The 19049-nt window shown below is 38.2% G+C and overlaps 1 protein-coding gene across 2 annotated transcripts in view; it reads right to left on the minus strand.

Moving 5' to 3' along the window:
• Positions 1-19049, minus strand: part of mirr (iroquois-class homeodomain protein mirror) — a 157079-nt gene that overhangs the window by 97901 nt on the left and 40129 nt on the right. Inside the window, exon 2 of one of the 2 annotated variants that reach the window (XM_034983538.2) lies at positions 645-953. In XM_034983538.2, the coding sequence (XP_034839429.1) occupies positions 645-953 (309 nt within the window). The remainder of the gene's footprint in view (positions 1-644; positions 954-19049) is intronic. The other variant, XM_069508701.1, reaches the window with a different exon arrangement.

Raw genomic sequence — 19049 nt, forward strand, 5'->3', positions numbered from 1 at the left:
TCGTAAAAAATACATCGCTTATCTAGAAATCTATAATAATCTACAAGAGAACTTATGTTTGTTCGTGCGTTGGCCTTTAAAGTAACGGAATATGGTCAATATATAATTATGTTTATTAATTAATTAATAGTTGACGCAGATGTTTGCTAATTAACGTAAGTAAGTACCTATACAACGCGACGAACGCGGCGATGATTAAGCTATGTTATACAATTTGAACGGAAAATCCGGCCAAGTGCGAGCTTGACTCGCACACCGAGAGTTCCGTACTGCAGTCGTATTTTTACGACATTATATGCATGATAAATCAAAACCGGGTACCGGGTTACCGCGGGGGCTGTGCGGGTGTGTGAGGCGTCCCCACCCCGATTGCCGACCAACGCTAAATCGCTTGGCGGACGGTTTTGCCGGTAGGGTGGTAACTAGCCACGGCGGCAGCCTCCCACCAGACCAGGCCAGAGATTTAGAAATTATATTCCAAACCCCTGCCAGGAATCGAACCCGGGACCTCCCACTAATGAGACCACAGCGCTTACCATTGCGCCAGGGAGGTCAGAACTTCTCTGAACTGCGTCACCTGCGTCTCAGCATACACTTAGCCTAAATTTGTCGTAATATATTATATAGTTAAGTATGGTACGTACCGTGTTAGCGTAGAAGGGGGGCTGGTCCGCCGCGAGCGCGGGGAAGTAGGCAGCCATGCCCGCCGCGGCCGCCGCGTCCGGGTACGGCGCGCTGTACATGGACAGCGGCACGCCGGACGCCAGCCGCTGGTAGTTGAGGAACTCGTACTGGCACGAGCAGACCGTCTGCCCCGTGAGCGGGTCCTGGAATATAGGGCGGCCGGTGTCGCAGCAGCGCGCGCTGGGCGCGGCCGGCGAGCTGGGCCGCGCCGCGCCGCTCATGCCCGCCTGCGTCGGCGGCGGACTGTTGGAGGCTGTCGATATGGTGCTCTGTAAGTTGTAAATTTTGAAATGCCTTTATGGCGCGTTTTCACATTCGCTATTGCAGGCACATACACACGAATCACATATACACAAGTCAAAATAAACACATGGAGGCCTCCGTGCGCAGAGCACAATCGCAATGCAAGATTCCGTGCTATTAACCTTCGATCAAATAACTATACTATATACTAACGGATTCTAATGATCAATCTATCCATGATCTGTCGATAGTGACGTCGTTAATTGTCAAAAAAGAAGTATGTAACAACTTATCGACAGATAGCAGATAGGGTTGAATATTAATTTTAGCCGGACGGCTGAAATCTAAGTATAGAACAATACTTTGACTTTGCTCAGACTTGAGAGACAATTAAAACGAGTGGACTCATGTCAGTCTGAAGAAGTCTGACTCGTTTTAAGTAGAGTTTGAGCAAAGTTAAGGTACGCTCTATAGATTTCAGCTTAACTCTCTCACTAATAAATGTTGTAAAGCGGTTGTATAGTTACACATTATCTTCTTCTTTTGAATGTCAAGGTGACGATAGACTCACGTCAGGTTCCTATATTCATTCAATCTATCTGTAAATCTGTAATAATCTAAGGATATGTTACTTGGCAACGTTGTTAATGTCAAAAAGTTTATGGCCTTTTTGAAAATTACAAAGTTGTACCTACGACAGATTACAGTTAGATTGAATATAGGAACCCGACGTGAATTGATGTATTAAATTATGTGTGGAACAACCATTCCGAACAAAAATCGTGTCCATAAATTAGTTAAAATGTATGGCACTGTGACATCAAGTGTTTAAGCAATCTTTTCTTGCATTGCAAGCATTTTTGTTCGGAATAAAAAGTCTAATGCGTTGTTATACAAAGAAGTCGTTATTGTGTAACTTTTCACCCACGTATACAGCTTTAATTAGTAATCCGTAATACTTAGTAGGTAAGTATATAATATTATATTTGATCGAAGCTATTAAAGCCTTTAGTACACTGATGCATTCACGCGCGGTATGCGATACGATGTCTTTAAGTCATAGACATAAAGTCGTTATTTGTTTCACTACCACGTGCGAATACGTCTGTGTACTAAAAACGTAATTGATAAACCAACTTCGATGATTGACCATGGTTCAGTTACTCGACGAGACAGCCCTGATTTACAGCGATATCAAAATCGTAGCTATAAAATAGGCGTACATTTGTGACGTCAATTTTGACACATTTTTGTAAATATAATGAAGTTAGGTTAGACATCACAAATTGCAGTTGAGAATAAGTCCCGCAAATTGCTATTGCGCTGGAATCATGTCTCATTAACATCGAAATGACGTCATTTTGACGTCAACCGAAATAAAAATATACCATCAGCTCGAAACTTCAGTCTAGTGCTGACTTCACTAAAATACGGACTTATACGGTACGATTGAAATGTTAGAGAGAATACTGGTTCTGTATAATATTGAAATCGTAAATCGAAAGAAATGCATTTTTTTATTGCAGACTGTTCTCTATAACTTGTCCCCTGACGTCATGTTGGCAACACTGTAAATCACACAATAAGTAACCCTAAGTTCTAAGGAATAAAGCAATGAAAGCAATGGTGCCAACATAGCGGCAGGGGACAAGTTATAGTGAACGGTCAGTACTCATCTTGAGATGTCTAATTTGACACCACTACAAGAATTGTCAAGATTGACGTCGCAAACTATCTCGTTATTAGTTGGTTAGGATTTGAATGTCAGAACGAATGCGGGTTAAAATTAATCAACTTGATAAGGTTGTGAAATAATTTTTCGTAATGTTTGTTGATTATGAGCCATAAGTGTAGCTTTTTGGATGAAAGTTCACTCACAAAATTTTTTTTTTGAGTTCGCCGACTGGGTGCGAGCTTACACCCGGTCTGCGTGCTCCAATAGCAAGTACCAATAGTAAGCGCAGGTTGAGATGGCAGTCGGGGTGAGGGTGCCCCGCACACCCGCACAGCCCCAGGGCTAACCCGGCGCGGGATACCGCGGGTGACGTGTGGGTGTGCGTGGCGTACCATTTGCCATCTCGACCTGTCGCGAACTATACCTACTTGAAAGGTGTAAAAGTGCGTTTCACACGAATCAAATTCTTATGAAAACGCATCCAAAGTAGCCTTACGCCGGTTACGCTCTCATCCGATCCGAGTCCGTGAATGTTATGTACGGGAGCTTATGACGTCATGTCTGATGTCATAAGCTCCCATACAAAACCAAAAGTAATGTACATATTTTCGCGGACTCGGATCGGAGGAGTGCGTAACCGCCGTTAGTGTAGAAGTATCAGTGGGTCCAAGTTTGACGATACTGATCCAACGTCCAACATCAAAAAGACCATGTCGGTCCAACCAAGTTGGTTCATGTTAATAACAACCGGTACGCTCACATGGTTATCCATCAGACTTGACGTGTCGAAAAAACCCTGACTTATTGGATATTGCACGCGTAAAAAACTGTGATGGCTTATAAATGAGGATTTGACTAGTCAAGGGGCGAGGGGCGGTGCCTACAGCCGCGTTAACTCGCTCACTTGTAGTGCTGTCTAACTGTCGATACATTCGATTGTCGATACTTTTTTATTTACTTATAGACTAGCGCTTGGCTCCAATCAGACCTGGTGGCAAGAGATGATGCAGCCTAAGATGGAGCGCGCTTGCCTAGAAGATGCCTATTCATTATACATAATATCTCACACTCAGCTTTACTCAGTCAGTCTCACAGGCTGTGCGGGCACCGGCGCGCTGTCTGAGGAGATCTATAAAGCGCACTCTGACTTTGCTTAGGCTTAAGACAGAGTTAAAACGAGACAGATGTATATCTCTCACATAAATCTGTCTCGTTTTAACTCAACTCTGAGCAAAGTCAAAGTGCGCTCTATACTTAGATCTTCAGCCTGAGTCCCTTTGAAAGAGGACCCCGGATGGGTTCGAAACTAGTCGAGCTTACGTCGACTAAACACGTGAGTAAAGCAGGGTGTGAGATATGTATAATGCAAATCACTCACGATAGTTTAAACTCTAAGATGCCTATTCACTCTTTAATTGAAGATACCCATATTTTAACTGGAGGGGAAAACTGACGCTGGAAGGGCGTTCCAAATCCTAGCGATTCAATTAGATATGAGGAGGCAAATCGCTTCGTAAGTAGGTCCGTATCCGAGGAAATTCGACTACGTACGGGTGCAAATCTTGGTGACGCCTTGCTAGGTTAGATCGTCCAAGCCTTGCACACATAAACACATTTAATTTTTTTTTTGTGGTAACCACAAATTCAGTTTTCAAATAATGGATGGTTCCAAATAATGGTTCAAAGTCTATAATGCACATAGGTAGAAACTTTTTTGTGTTTTATATATGAATAAGGATAAGTCCACAGGCTTGATGGTAGTAGGATTAAAGCTGCTACTGTACAATGTGCTTTATGGTAGAACAAACTCATATCGTACCATCAGCGTCATTCGCATAATAAGTCCCGGAAATTACTAATGCGCGCGGCCGCCTTTTTAGTGACGTCAGCACTAGACTGAAGTTTCGAGCTGATGGTATATTTGATTTCGGCTGACGTCAAAATGACGTCATTTCTATGATAATGAGACATGGTTCCAGCGCAATAGCAATTTGCGGGACTTGTATAGCTAAAGTATCGATAATCCAAGTCGCGTGAGTGGGGCATCACTACATTTGTACGCAAATCGGATACGCAGATGAAACCCTTCCATGCATTGTGTGAAGAAATTAGATTAGCGTAGATTACGCACAGAGCTAATTCGATACGATTTTTGATCTTTGAGTATCACAATGGGAACGGGCGGGACTATTATTGTCATGAATAGGGTTGCCACTTTTTTTTTTAAATTAAAGTACAAGGGGTATAAAGGCAGGCACTGATATAATTGCCTTGTTCCGTTTTCGTAGCGTCAACCCTTTCGGCAATAAAGTAAGTATAATTCCCGCAAATAGCTAATACGCGTGGCCACCATTTTAGTGACGTCAGCACTAGACTGAAGTTTCGAGCTAATGGTATATTTTTATTTCGGCTGACGTCAAAATGACGTCATTTCGATGTTAATGAAACATGGTTCCAGCGCAATAGCAATTTGCGGGACTTATACAGTTCTTGCGATTCACGAAGACGAGTGAACTTTACTTGTGGTTACCTCGTTAACATGGGCATTGCGTAAGTGTGCGTGCATGTCGGACCAATCAGTCGCGAGCAAGCGCTCGCAAACGCACACACATTTAGTGTACCTTACTTATACCGATACGACTTAAATACAAGAATGAGCCACTAGTCTTCGTGAAATGCAAAAACTATACTACAGGTGATGGATAGGTGTTAGGAAAACAAAAGAAAGTGACGTTATGCTTGTGTAGCTTGAAAAGGTGTTAAAGTCCAGCAGTGGACACTTATAGACTGATGAATAATGAAAATAATTGACCCTGTTTAAAATTATTCCTCTGATAGAATTTAATATTTGAAGGTATGTATGGTGGCAACCCTGGTCAAAGATAAATATAATCTATAGAGCGTAGATAATAGATTTATTCGTGAAACTACCTGAATCCATCGCGGTCGAAAATAAACATCCGTTTATCGCGAACAAAAACGATTCTTGCGACCATCATAATAATTGAGCAGCAAGCAACCTTCATGAGAACTACTGATAGAAAGGACAAAGTAATAAAAAGTATAAGTCAAGAAGAATAGGCCATTTGGCTTAATTTCTCTCTCAAATGTGCATTAAAGTCACATATCAGATAATTGGAATCTAAATTATTGGAACACAATTTTCTTCTGTTTTATGTTTGAACGCTTGTACGCTTTTTATAAATGCGAAAGTGTGTTTGTTTGTTGGTTTGTCCTTCAATCACGTTGCAACGAAGCAAGGGATCGACGTGATTTTTTGCATGGGTATAGTTTAAGACCTGGAGATTGACATAGGCTACTTTTTATCCCGGAAAATCAAAGAGTTCCCACGGGTTTTTAAACCTAAATCCACGCGTACGAAGTCGCGGGCACCAATTAGTAGATATTAAATTAAAACTACCAATCATGACCACAATTTGCTATGTACTTAAAAATGATTGATACTTAAATTTTTAATCGGCAGGCTTATGGTGCTAGAGTGCAGCTGTGGATGCTGAGGCTTATTGTAAAATTTTCATAAAATTCTAAAAGCAGGTAAAATCGTTATTAAATCATATAAAATTATTGTATTACTAATACCCACCACTTTACTCAACGCAATTATTATTGTGAATAGAAGGAAGCTTTGTGAAGCATGAATTATTATAATTATTGACGAACAAAAGGAATCTCAACAGCCGCTCTACTGTCTGTGAATATCTTTGTTATTCGATGATCATTGCGAATCCGTACGTGTATAAATAACTTTCCAAATATTTGTCCTTTGAATGAAAAATGGTCCACGGCCGTTCGTTGTCCTCTCAATGGGACATATGGGATTATGAACCGAAAAATGCCACCCGTCCGATTCGATACTGACAAGAAAAGGACAAGAATTAAAACCCTATTGTGCCCTGGCCGTGTTATTATAGGATATTTCCGGATAAAATAAATTATGTTTGGGGATAAAATCTTTGTGTCGTAATAAGGTTCGTGATGTATAGGACGTTTTGGATGACAAGTTGTCGAATGTATTGTGCCTAATCTACATATCTTTTGTTATTCTATGACAAGCTAGCTAACCGAGACTCATACAAGCGAACTGATTCAAGTACCAATTACTACTACCGGGACACCAGCCTCACATGACTTGTGTGTCTAGGTAACGCTGCGGTAACGGACAACGATAGGTTTTTTTTAGTTTATAGACTAGCGCTTGGCTGCAATCAGAGCTGGTGGCAAGTAGGGTTCATGATTTCTCGAGCTTATCAATTTCTCGGGTCTCGAGAATTCTCGAGGCTAATTTCTCGGGTCTTCTCGGGTTGTCGAGAAATTTACATTTACGGACGGATTTGCATATTCTTCGGTTCCAATAATGCGATTAATCAACAAATTCAGTGGTTTCCTCTCAAATAAAAGTACCAAAATAATTATAAGACTTTTATTGACAGTCTTCAACATAATTAGCTTCTTTTTCTTAAAGAAAACTAAAAAAATAAGCTATTCTGACATTTGTGACTTATACATCTACACTAATATTATAAAGAGGAAAACTTTGTTTGTTTGTTTGTTTGTTTGTTTGTTTGTTTGTTTGTTTGTTTGTTTATTTGTACTGAATAGGCTCAAAAACTACTGGACCGATTTTAAAAATTCTTTCACCATTCGAAAGCTACATTATCCACGAGTAACATAGGCTATATTTTATTTTGGAAAAAAATAGGGTTCCGTAAGATATTTGGGTTTTTCGGACACAAGGTGTAAAAAATCAACCAGAAAAGTTACTTATTTTGCGTACGCTGCCTAAACTATAAAAGATAGAACCATAAAATGTTCTAATTAATTGTAGATCTTATAAATATCTACAAAAAAGTCCGCGACACACTATACCCATCTATGTCGAGTGAGGCACAGCAACCATTTTTTTATTTAAAAATCTTGAATTTTTTTTGGACTACATTTAAACGCGTTTATTTTACTCATGCTATTAATCCTTATCAAAATAAATGATTTCATCACTAAGAACAGTTTATGGAGATAATATTTGGTCTTTGAATGATTAAAATTGGACGTTTGGTTTTGAAGTTATGGCGAAATTAAAATATTACGATTTCTGCTGCACGGTCCGTTGTCTACATCTACACTAATATTATAAAGAGGAAAACTTTGTTTGTTTGTTTGTTTGTTTGTTTGTTTGTTTGTTTGTTTGTTTATTTGTACTGAATAGGCTCAAAAACTACTGGACCGATTTTAAAAATTCTTTCACCATTCGAAAGCTACATTATCCACGAGTAACATAGGCTATATTTTATTTTGGAAAAAAATAGGGTTCCGTAAGATATTTGGGTTTTTCGGACACAAGGTGTAAAAAATCAACCAGAAAAGTTACTTATTTTGCGTACGCTGCCTAAACTATAAAAGATAGAACCATAAAATGTTCTAATTAATTGTAGATCTTATAAATATCTACAAAAAAGTCCGCGACACACTATACCCATCTATGTCGAGTGAGGCACAGCAACCATTTTTTTATTTAAAAATCTTGAATTTTTTTTGGACTACATTTAAACGCGTTTATTTTACTCATGCTATTAATCCTTATCAAAATAAATGATTTCATCACTAAGAACAGTTTATGGAGATAATATTTGGTCTTTGAATGATTAAAATTGGACGTTTGGTTTTGAAGTTATGGCGAAATTAAAATATTACGATTTCTGCTGCACGGTCCGTTGTCTACATCTACACTAATATTATAAAGAGGAAAACTTTGTTTGTTTGTTTGTTTGTTTGTTTGTTTGTTTGTTTGTTTGTTTATTTGTACTGAATAGGCTCAAAAACTACTGGACCGATTTTAAAAATTCTTTCACCATTCGAAAGCTACATTATCCACGAGTAACATAGGCTATATTTTATTTTGGAAAAAAATAGGGTTCCGTAAGATATTTGGGTTTTTCGGACACAAGGTGTAAAAAATCAACCAGAAAAGTTACTTATTTTGCGTACGCTGCCTAAACTATAAAAGATAGAACCATAAAATGTTCTAATTAATTGTAGATCTTATAAATATCTACAAAAAAGTCCGCGACACACTATACCCATCTATGTCGAGTGAGGCACAGCAACCATTTTTTTATTTAAAAATCTTGAATTTTTTTTGGACTACATTTAAACGCGTTTATTTTACTCATGCTATTAATCCTTATCAAAATAAATGATTTCATCACTAAGAACAGTTTATGGAGATAATATTTGGTCTTTGAATGATTAAAATTGGACGTTTGGTTTTGAAGTTATGGCGAAATTAAAATATTAAGATTTCTGCTGCACGGTCCGTTGTATTATATAAAGAGGTAATGTCGTTAAGTTTGTTTGTAGGGGGTAATCTTTAGAACTACTGAACCGATTTTAAAAATTCTTTCACCAGTAGAAAGCTACATTATTCCTGAGTGACATAGGCTATACGGGATCTTTAAAAACCTAAATCTACGCGGGCGAAGCCGCGGGGATCAGCTAGTAATATATACAATTACAGCACAAGCACAGCATTAAAAAGAAAAAAAATCAACTTAAAACTTCTAGCTTCTTTCTTTTAAACAAAACAAACAATAAACAAAAATTTCAACATGAAAACGTTAACCTTATCCTAACTTATAATTAAATTACAATCACAGCACCATTTTTGGCATGTTATTTAGAAAAAAATCAAATGAAATTTTTGCATTTAAAACAAACGGCAAACGCAAATCGTTTTATTTTATAATTTCATAGACTCAAATATGATTTCTCGAGTTCTCGAGTTTTCTCGAGCTTGATTTCTCGGGAACAAAGCCCAATGATTTCCCAGTGGCAAGTGATGATGCAGCGGATCGGTTGAACGGATGGGCCGTAAAAGGCTAGCGGACAGACAGACAGATGGACAGACAAACACACTTTCGCATTTATAATATTAGTATGGAAGTATGTTCGTGAGTAAAGCTGATGTGTGACATATGCATAAGTAACTTATCGACAGATTGCAGATAGATTGATTATAACTTCAGCCGATAGATGGCACGACTGGAATTTTCTATTAGACTCGTATGTGTACCATTGTAGATACACCCTCGTAGTATTGCGAGCAAGGATTAAATAACTGTAGAGTATGTAATGTAGGTAATGCGAGGATTTGACGTTTACGGCTTCGGATTACCCACACAACCTCCATAAGTGTATAATACCCCGGGGACAATAAATGTTTTAGCCGAACGCCACGATAGGTGGAAAATTTCCGACAAAACCGATGTAAAATGGCGATCCGAATACGCGTTAGGGCAGCGGAAGCCATAGCGGGTCACAGCGCCTACATCAAACATACCTCCTCTACATAATATACAGATATCTACGGCGCACGTCACTCTTGGGCTCATGTTACCTTTACATAATTAAAGGTGAAAACCCTCTTTCCTTCCGGACAGCACATACCTTGTACATACCCTGGCTCAGTGGTAAGCACTGTGCTCTTATTAGTGGGAGGTCCCGGGTTCGATTCCTGGCAGGAGTTTGAAATTTTATAATTTCTAAATTTCTGGTCTGGTCTGGTGGGAGGCTTCGGCCGTGGCTAGTTGCCATCCTACCGGAAAAGCCGTGCTGATAAGCGATTTAACGTTCGATAACGATCGGTACGATGGCGAGTAGAAACCAAAGGGGCATGGGTTTTAATAAAAACTGTCATACCCCTTCCAAGTTAACCCGCTCCATCTTAGACTGCATCATCACTTGCCACCAGGTGAGATTGCAGTCAAAGGCTTACTTGTATAATAGTAACCCTAGGGTTACCTTATCTACATTACTTAGGGTACATTGGGTAGGTACCCAAATCTCCGAGGTACATTGGAGGTGGGGTGCTCTAGCTCCCCAACTAGGTACCTAATTCATAATTCATAATTCATAATTTTTATTGCAAAAAATACACGTGAAGTGGTGTTACAAAATTTTTTGGAAACAGTGTATTACCAAGTTTGGCGTGCAATATTATTAAGTAGGTACAATAAAATATGTCAATAATGTGGCTAATTCCATTGTACACAATCTCTAAACTAAAGTAAAATGGCACGTCTAAATCTAATGCTATCCCTTTCATAATGTTGCTTGCGGAAAAGGATGGCACTAAATTTAGACCTGTTAATTTAGTTTAGTTTAGAGATTGTGTACAAGAGAATCGGCCCCAATATATACCTAATTTAAATAAGTCATCAATAATCAGTATTTTAAAGGAGAATATTGAGTACGAAACAAAATAAAATATTGCGATTACAAAATGTCAATCATTAAAATTAATAAAATATTATGTAAACAGACATCAAAAGTGGAAAAAAGTATGTCAACATGCTATCATTAAAATTATTATTAGTTATAGTACTTAGATTAGTAATTGTTAACAACAAACACTTTATCCGCCAAATAATCATTCTTTGAAATTTAAGAAGTCAAATAACCGAGTAAAAACAATGAAATAATAACCACTCGTGTAGCTTCAAGTGTCATTTCTTTCATGGCCGTTGGTAGATTATTGAATATTTGTATCGCCATACAAAATGCATTTTGTCTAAACAAAGTTAGTTTGATTCTGGGTACAAGCAGTCTATCTTTATGCCTTGTTACTCTTTGTAGACCTACCTAAATTACTACCTTAAAATCTGGGCTTTCTGGAGCATTTCGGTTGTCACCTTGTTGCGCGAGTGAGAAAAACTCGCTAAGACCCTATAGGTTTCTTGACAGATGCGACAGACAGACATACAGACAGCAAAGTGATCTTATAAGGGTTCCTTTTTTCCTTTTGAGGTACGAAACCCTAAAAATAATAATAATAAATAATAATAATAAAAAAAGCCGCCATATTTGTTGTGGAACATCCATTTGAGCGAGGTGTACGTTCTAGGGGGTATATCCGTGTTATGTATAGGTGGGACCGTTTTCGCATCTCGCCCTAATGTGGAAGGGGATGATGATTATACTAAACAGCTTCGGTGTGGAATGAAATCGACGCGATACGCTTTAGGGGGATTCGAGCCATTCAAATTGTATGACTTTCTGTTGAATTAAACTGTACAGGGTGTAACCAGAGCGCTAGCAAAAACGAATACAGATGATAGTACTGATGATAACTGATATGATACCGCAAAAAAGAACGCGAAAAATTTGTAAAAAAATCCTACATTTTATAAAAGTTTACGATATATTGCAAACTAGCTTATGCCCGCGACTTCGTCCGCGTGTACTGCACAAAATTTCAAACCCCTATTTCACCCCCTTAGACGTTGAATTTTCAAAAATCCTTTCTTAGCGGATGCCAACGTCATAATAGCTACCTGCATGCCAAATTTCAGCCCGATCCGTCCAGTAGTATGAGCTGTGCGTTGATAGATCAGTCAGTCAGTCAGTCAGTCACCTTTTCCTTTTATATATATTTAGATTTGATCATCACACATCACATATGATTCCATCATCCCTGTAACTAAAGCAGTATAACCGAAGAAACTCGCCCCTTCTGCCGAAATTGTTCAGTTTAGAAACTGGATGCCGATTGGCGTTTTATTGTTAACTAACTGAACCCGGGAACTTTGTTGGATTTAGGTTTTTTAAATCCCGTAGTAAATGTTTGATTTTCAGGGATAAAAAGTAACCTATGTTACTCTTCAGTTCTTTAACTATATCCATGCAAAAAATCAAACCAAACTGTTGCTTCATTGCGGCGTGATTGAAGGGCAAACCAACAAACAAACAGACTTTTGCATTTATGATATGGGTAGTGATTGATCATCACACATCACATATAATTCCATCATCCCAGTACATAATACTGAGTTACATAGCCAATATACAGCGTGATGCGATCATGACGGTCGTGATTGCGATCGAGCGTTGCAAGATTGTGAATTACTAGCTGTGGTAGCTGGTGGCCACAGAGTGACTAACGCAGTATAACCAACGTATCCCGGCAATTGGGATGATACCAATGTCAAAATTTTAGGTACGACAATAGTGCAAAGGGCGGGGTTTCAACCGTCGACCTTTTGGTTTCTCAGTCTACCCCTTTACCTGTTGCGCTATTGAGGCTGTTAATTATTTCTTAGCAATAATTAAATGAGGGTCTTCTGAAATTCGTAAAATCCACGTTCGCTATTCGTTTTAGGTTTACTAACCATTTTAAATTATCGATTCAACTAAAAAAGTACGTCAAATTACATCAAATGTTTATGACAAATGCCTATGAATTTCATACCAGCTCCCTTACTAAGCGAGCGTTTTGACGTTTGATAAAAAGTAGCTGATTTGACTAGTAGTCGTCATCCATATTACTTACTGTGGACGTCTATCGGTTGATGATGAAAAAGATTAACTATTTATTTAAACGTCTTTTTTGAATTCAGATACAAGTTACCCCTTGACTGCAATCTCATCTCTGGTCGTAAGTGACGATGTCTAAGATGGAAGCGGGCTAACCAGGAAGGGGTATGGCAGTTTTTAATAAACCCATTGGTTTCTACACGGCATCGTACCAGAACGCTAAATCGCTTGGCGGCACGGCTTTATCGGTAGGGTGGTAATCAGACCAGACCAGAAATTTAGAAATTATAAAATTCTGAATCGAACCCAGGACCACCAACTAATGGGACCACAGAGCTAACCACTGCGCCAGGGAGGTAGTCACTGTGCTGTTGGCATACTGATGTTAATTAGTCTATGGGGTAGGTCACTAGTCTCATTCAATAACTATCGGCGGGTGATATACAGGGTGTTATCGCTACTAATGTAGTGCTACACAGCAATTATTATGAGAAATAGATCACTTATTTGTTCCGTGATAACAAAATGTACCTACTTATTAGATACAAGTATGTTTTATGTGATAACGTTTATTTGAATGAGTAAATAAATTTATGAATGAAATATTCTTTTCACTTCCCATGCTTGTAAAGTAAGGTGCCATCGTCATCATAATTTTATTTTTTTATTCTTATTTTGTTTATTTGAAAGTAATCAACAGCGTAAATACAAATTTATTATTTAAATTTAAATCTAGGTATAACAGAAGGCCAAAAGAGATTACTTAAAATTATAATTAAACTATTTTAACAGAAAAGAGTTAGAATAAATGTAGGTATATACAATAATAAAATAAAATTACAACAGTGTGTGTATGATTGTGTGTGTGTGTGTGTGTGTGTGTGTATGCGTGTGTGAGTGTGTGCTTGTGTGTGTGTGAGCGTGTGTGTATGTGTGTGTGTGTGTAAGTGGGAGTGTGTGATTGCATGCTTATTTAGACTCACTACAGAGCACAGTGGGGTGATTCTCTAACTCAGTGTCTAACACTGAACGATAGCCACAGAGCTCATTTTTTAATCCGTTGAAGGTTTTCTCCGAAAAAATATTTTACTACCACTCAGTGAAGCAGCAATGTAGAACCAACCAACCTCGGTGGCTATCATTCTGTGTTAGACACTGAGTTAGCGAATCACCTAGCAGGTCTCCTCTCAAAGTGAGAACGCTGCCCAAATGCGGATTGGCAGACTTCACACACCTTTGAGAACATTATAAATACTCTCAGGCGTGCAGGTTTCCTCACGATGTTTTCCTTCATCGTTAAAGCGAGTGATATTTAATTAGTTACAAACGCACATACATATTAATTCCGAAAGGTGCGTGTCCGGGATCGAATCCCCGCCCTCCGATAAGGAGACTGACGTCTATACGTAATTAGATTTTTTCTGTCACCATTTTTCTGAAAAACAATGAAGCCGCCTTTAATGCGGTCTTTTGCATTAGACAGGTATAATTTCAGAGTATGTTCTTTGATAATAATAATAACATGTAAGTGAAATAGGTATTTCTATTTACTTACATTATGTAGGTACCTACTATAGGTAGGTACGCCCTGTACTGTGCACACTGCATTCTGTAAATGACTTATGAGATAACCCTTTATTACCTACTAGCTTATGCTCGCGACTTCAGCCGCGTGGACCACACAAATTTCAAACCCCTATTTCACCCCCTTAGGGGTTGAATTTTCAAAAATCCTTTGTTAGCGGATGCCTTCGTCATAACAGCTATCTGCATGCCAAATTTCGGCCCAATCCGTCCAGTAGTTTGAGCCGTGCGTTGATAGATCAGTCAGTACTGACTGACTGATCAGTCACCTTTTCCTTTTATATATTTAGATTAAGGATACGACGACAGGGTCTTCTCCGGTTGGCCGAAGGCCAAGCGGGGGTACGGGCCTCGAGGCGTAGCCTCCTTACCCGGGCAAGGCGCGGGGTATTCATGTTACCCCGGTGTTGGTCTTCTAGCCGGAATTTCACCGGCTAGGGCCCGCCATCTTGGCTTGGGGCCTCGTGGCTGGTTGCGTTCCCCGCGCTGAGGACGATAGATTCGCCAGAACATACATAAAAGGATAAAGGATATACCTACAAGAGTTAATATAGTTCCATAATAATATTTTTTGGGGTCGGTGCCAATGAGGTGCCATTATGGAGTCTCATAAAAATATGAAGTCTAGACGATTCGCGCAGCTAAAGCTAATTGGCACCGGCACCAAAAAGTATTATTATGGAACTACATTAACTCTTGTATACATAATATATTCGGTAATAAATTAAATTATTTTTCAATTTTTAGTGTTTGTGTATCGAAGTCGGTTTTTATTTTTTTTGTAAAAAAAAATTTTTATCTATAAAATGGTCAAATAAAAACACGAACACCCTTTCATTCGATTGTTTCCTTAATACACATCGTACTTGCCCATGTAACGTACCAAACAAACAGACAGACGGACGGACAGAAAACAAAGTGATCCTATAAGGCTTCCTATAAAAGAATAACATCTTAGAAATCTAAAATTTTGTTTCCTTTTGAGGTACAGAACCCTAAAAATTATTATTTTAGGGTTCCCTGGTAAAACAAGGATTTATTATCATATTTTACCAGGGGGAAAAAATCAAGTTTTTTTCCAATACGTATTGGTATTTTTCTCAATTTGGTAATTCCCAACTTTTAACATAGATGGCACTGTATGGAATGTACGGTATTGTGTGTGGCGCTCTGAAGGTTGCGATAGAACTACGTATAAAGAATCTTCACTTATGCAGATTCACTCAAATCAATACCAAAAATTCATTGACATTCAAAATTCAAAGTGATTATTTTTGGAAAGAGTACTGTTCACATGAACAGTACTCGGTAAGATGTAGAAATATGACATTATAATATAATATTATGTAGTAATTATTTTTAGTACAAACTACATAATATATCTGTCGCAGGTATGTTGTCAAAGCCGTGAAATTACAATTTCACTAGCGATATTATAATTAAACGGTAGATTGTCAATCGACTTCATTTCTTACAATATAATGGCCTGGTTTTTGTGATATTGTAATGTCACGGGGTCATTATAGTGACATTGTAATAAATCTAGGTATATTATGAGTGAAGTTGGTAGTGGGAGACGTCGAGCGTTCTGATTGGTCAAAATGTCCTCCTCCAGAAAAGTGTTCATACTAAGTGACTTATGTATGCGTACGTGAGGTACATCCAAATTATTTGGACTTATTACTTTCTATGATATTATTAAAATAGTTTGTGATTTTTTAATTATAACTCTATGATTACAAAATTAACATTGGAAACGGACCAATCAGAGACGGTTCCATAATCTAACGATCAGTGAAACTGTCAAAATATCATTGGCTTACAATTACACTAGTGTTCCCGTGACATTTACAATGCCACTAAAACCAGACCGTTAAATTGTGAGAAATGAAGTTGATTGACAATCTACCGTTTAATTATAATATCGCTAGTGAAATTGTAATTTCACTGATTTGACAATATACCTGCGACATATCTAACAGACTTCCAAAAAGGAGTTGGTTCTCAATTCGGTCCGTTTTTCTTTTATGTAGGTAATAGGTATGTAACACTACACAGAGTTATTCGACGTTTCTGGACTGATTTGCATTTTTTTTTAAATCAACAGAGGATGTCTACGTGGTGGTCCCATAAGAATTTCTGGACCCAACGCCTCAATCCTGATGCTGCAGGGTTACTGCCAGCCTAAGTTCATAGTGACCGACGAGTTCATAGTGAATTAATGTTGCAGGTACCAAGCACCGACTTTATGCTTGGACTCCAAGTTCCAAGTCTCGTGCCACCTGATGGTACCTACTAGGCCAGAAACTTTCACGCAAGTTAACAACAACTGTACAAAGTTTTAAGTCACGGACCGGGCTAATGCGCAAACGCTGTAACATAAACATTAATTATTGTTATAATATTATGTAATACTCGATGATAATGCCCGCGACTTCGTCCGCGTGGATTTAAGTTTTTTAAAATCTATAGGTTTCTTGACAGACAGACAGACAACAAAGTGATCCTATAAGGGTTCTTTTTAAGGTACGGAACCTTAAAAATGATATAGGCAGGTCCCACTAAAATTCCTTACGTGAACACAATAATTCGCCAGTATATAACTATGGTATTCGGTATTATAAATTATAATTTATCGGTAAGTACCCAATCCGTTCTCAATTTGTCAAGTGACATTAGTGCATGGGTCGAATGATTCCATTGTGGAGTTCACTTTACCGTGAATCCAATACTTTGTACTTTAATGATGGCAAAGGGCCGTCTTTGACAAAAAAGCGGCTAAGGACGAGCCAGGCTCGCGCACCGGCGGTTCCGTATTACAGTCGTATTTCTTCGACATTTTGCACAATAAATAAAAAAAAACTATTATGCATAAAAATAAATAAAAATCTGTTTTAGAATGTAAAGGTCCTTGCATACGATACCCTATTTGGTATATGTAGTTATCTTACTTTGAAAATTGTAAATCTAATTTATTTATTTGTTCATGAACACATTTTTTCAATGATGTAACCTACCTACTTACCAAATTCTATGATTCTGTAAGGTTCTATATAAATTCCAAAGTGATCCTATAAGGGTTCCTTTTTTCCTTTTTATGTACGGAACCCTAAAAAACCGATACCTGCACACCCGTCCAGGGACAACCCGGTACATGTCATCGATATTTTTTGCCCGGCCTGACGTCTTTAACGAAATTCATGTCATTGGCTCCGATTTCTCTAAGATTAAAACTTTTTTTTTTTACTTTTTACTTTTTTTTACGTCAAACAAATAGATAGGCCCCTTACACGCTTGAATATTCTGTTACATGGTTTAACACTTAAAAGGGCTTAACGACTCTAACACATCCTGCGGCCTACAATAAAAAACGGACAAAAACTGTAGTATACGCACGTCGTGTTTGTTTTTTAAAAGATGTCTGCATCAGATAAGGCAGCGGCGCTTTAATCCACCGGCCGATATTTTAAAGGATATGATGACAACTTTTTGGGGTTCCGTCGATGTACGAAATATTAAAAGTTGTAGTAATAATGCATTACTTATACCTTGTCGAAATATGGGATGGTGATTTTGACAGCTCACAGATAGGGATGAGGTAGTGTATTATCGTTAATGCACCTATTCGATTATCGATTATTATCCCCACATAGAACTTGGAATCGATAGTTGCATGGTTATGCTGTATGGTCAGATTAAAATATAATTGTCTAGTGGGAGGCTTCGGCCGTGGCTAGCTATACCACCCTACCGGCAAAGCCGTGACGCCAAGCGATTTAATGTTCCGGTACGCGGCTGTGTATAGAAACCAAAGGGGCATGCGATTATTAAAAACTGCCATACCCCTTCCAGGTTATTCGCGCGACTTCGTCCGCGTGGACTACACAAATTTCAAACCCCCATTTTACCCCCTTAGTGGTTGAATTTTCAAAAATCCTTTTTTAGCGGATGTTTACGTCAATCTGCATGCCAAATTTCAGCCAGATCCGTCCAGTAATTTGTGCTGTGCGTTGATAGATCAGTCAGTTAATCAGTCATTTCCTTTTATATATACAGGAAGATTTTTTTGGTTTTGGACAAATTTTTTTTGGTTGTTCTGTATCGTTAAAAGAACACATTTCCATTCATAATTTTGTACCTTTTTTGGAAATAATTTTTTTACCTTAAAATAAGCAAATCATGGTCATACTATTCCTAAACAAATCACGCTATAAGCACGCTAGCTGACTCTGACGTTTTTCCTTTAAAAAAAGTACCAAGTTCGCATCTTAGACGATATTAAAGCGCGCAGAAGTCAATGGCCGCCGCGTGCGTTATCGGGTGTGAGTGCGTGTATTTTAATCAACAGCTGAAGATAACGTTTGTAGGGTGACCCTAATCATGTGTTCAAAAGTGGATATCTTTGGTAAACGATAACTTTGGTATTCTTAAGTAAAATAAAAAAATAAAAAATACGTGTTAATTAAATTTCGTTTCTATACAACATAAAAAAATATGTGCAAAACCAAAAAAATCTTCCTGTATAGACTAATAGACA

Source organism: Maniola hyperantus, chromosome Z (assembly GCF_902806685.2).
Source record: "Maniola hyperantus chromosome Z, iAphHyp1.2, whole genome shotgun sequence".
Lineage (NCBI taxonomy): Eukaryota > Metazoa > Arthropoda > Insecta > Lepidoptera > Nymphalidae > Maniola > Maniola hyperantus.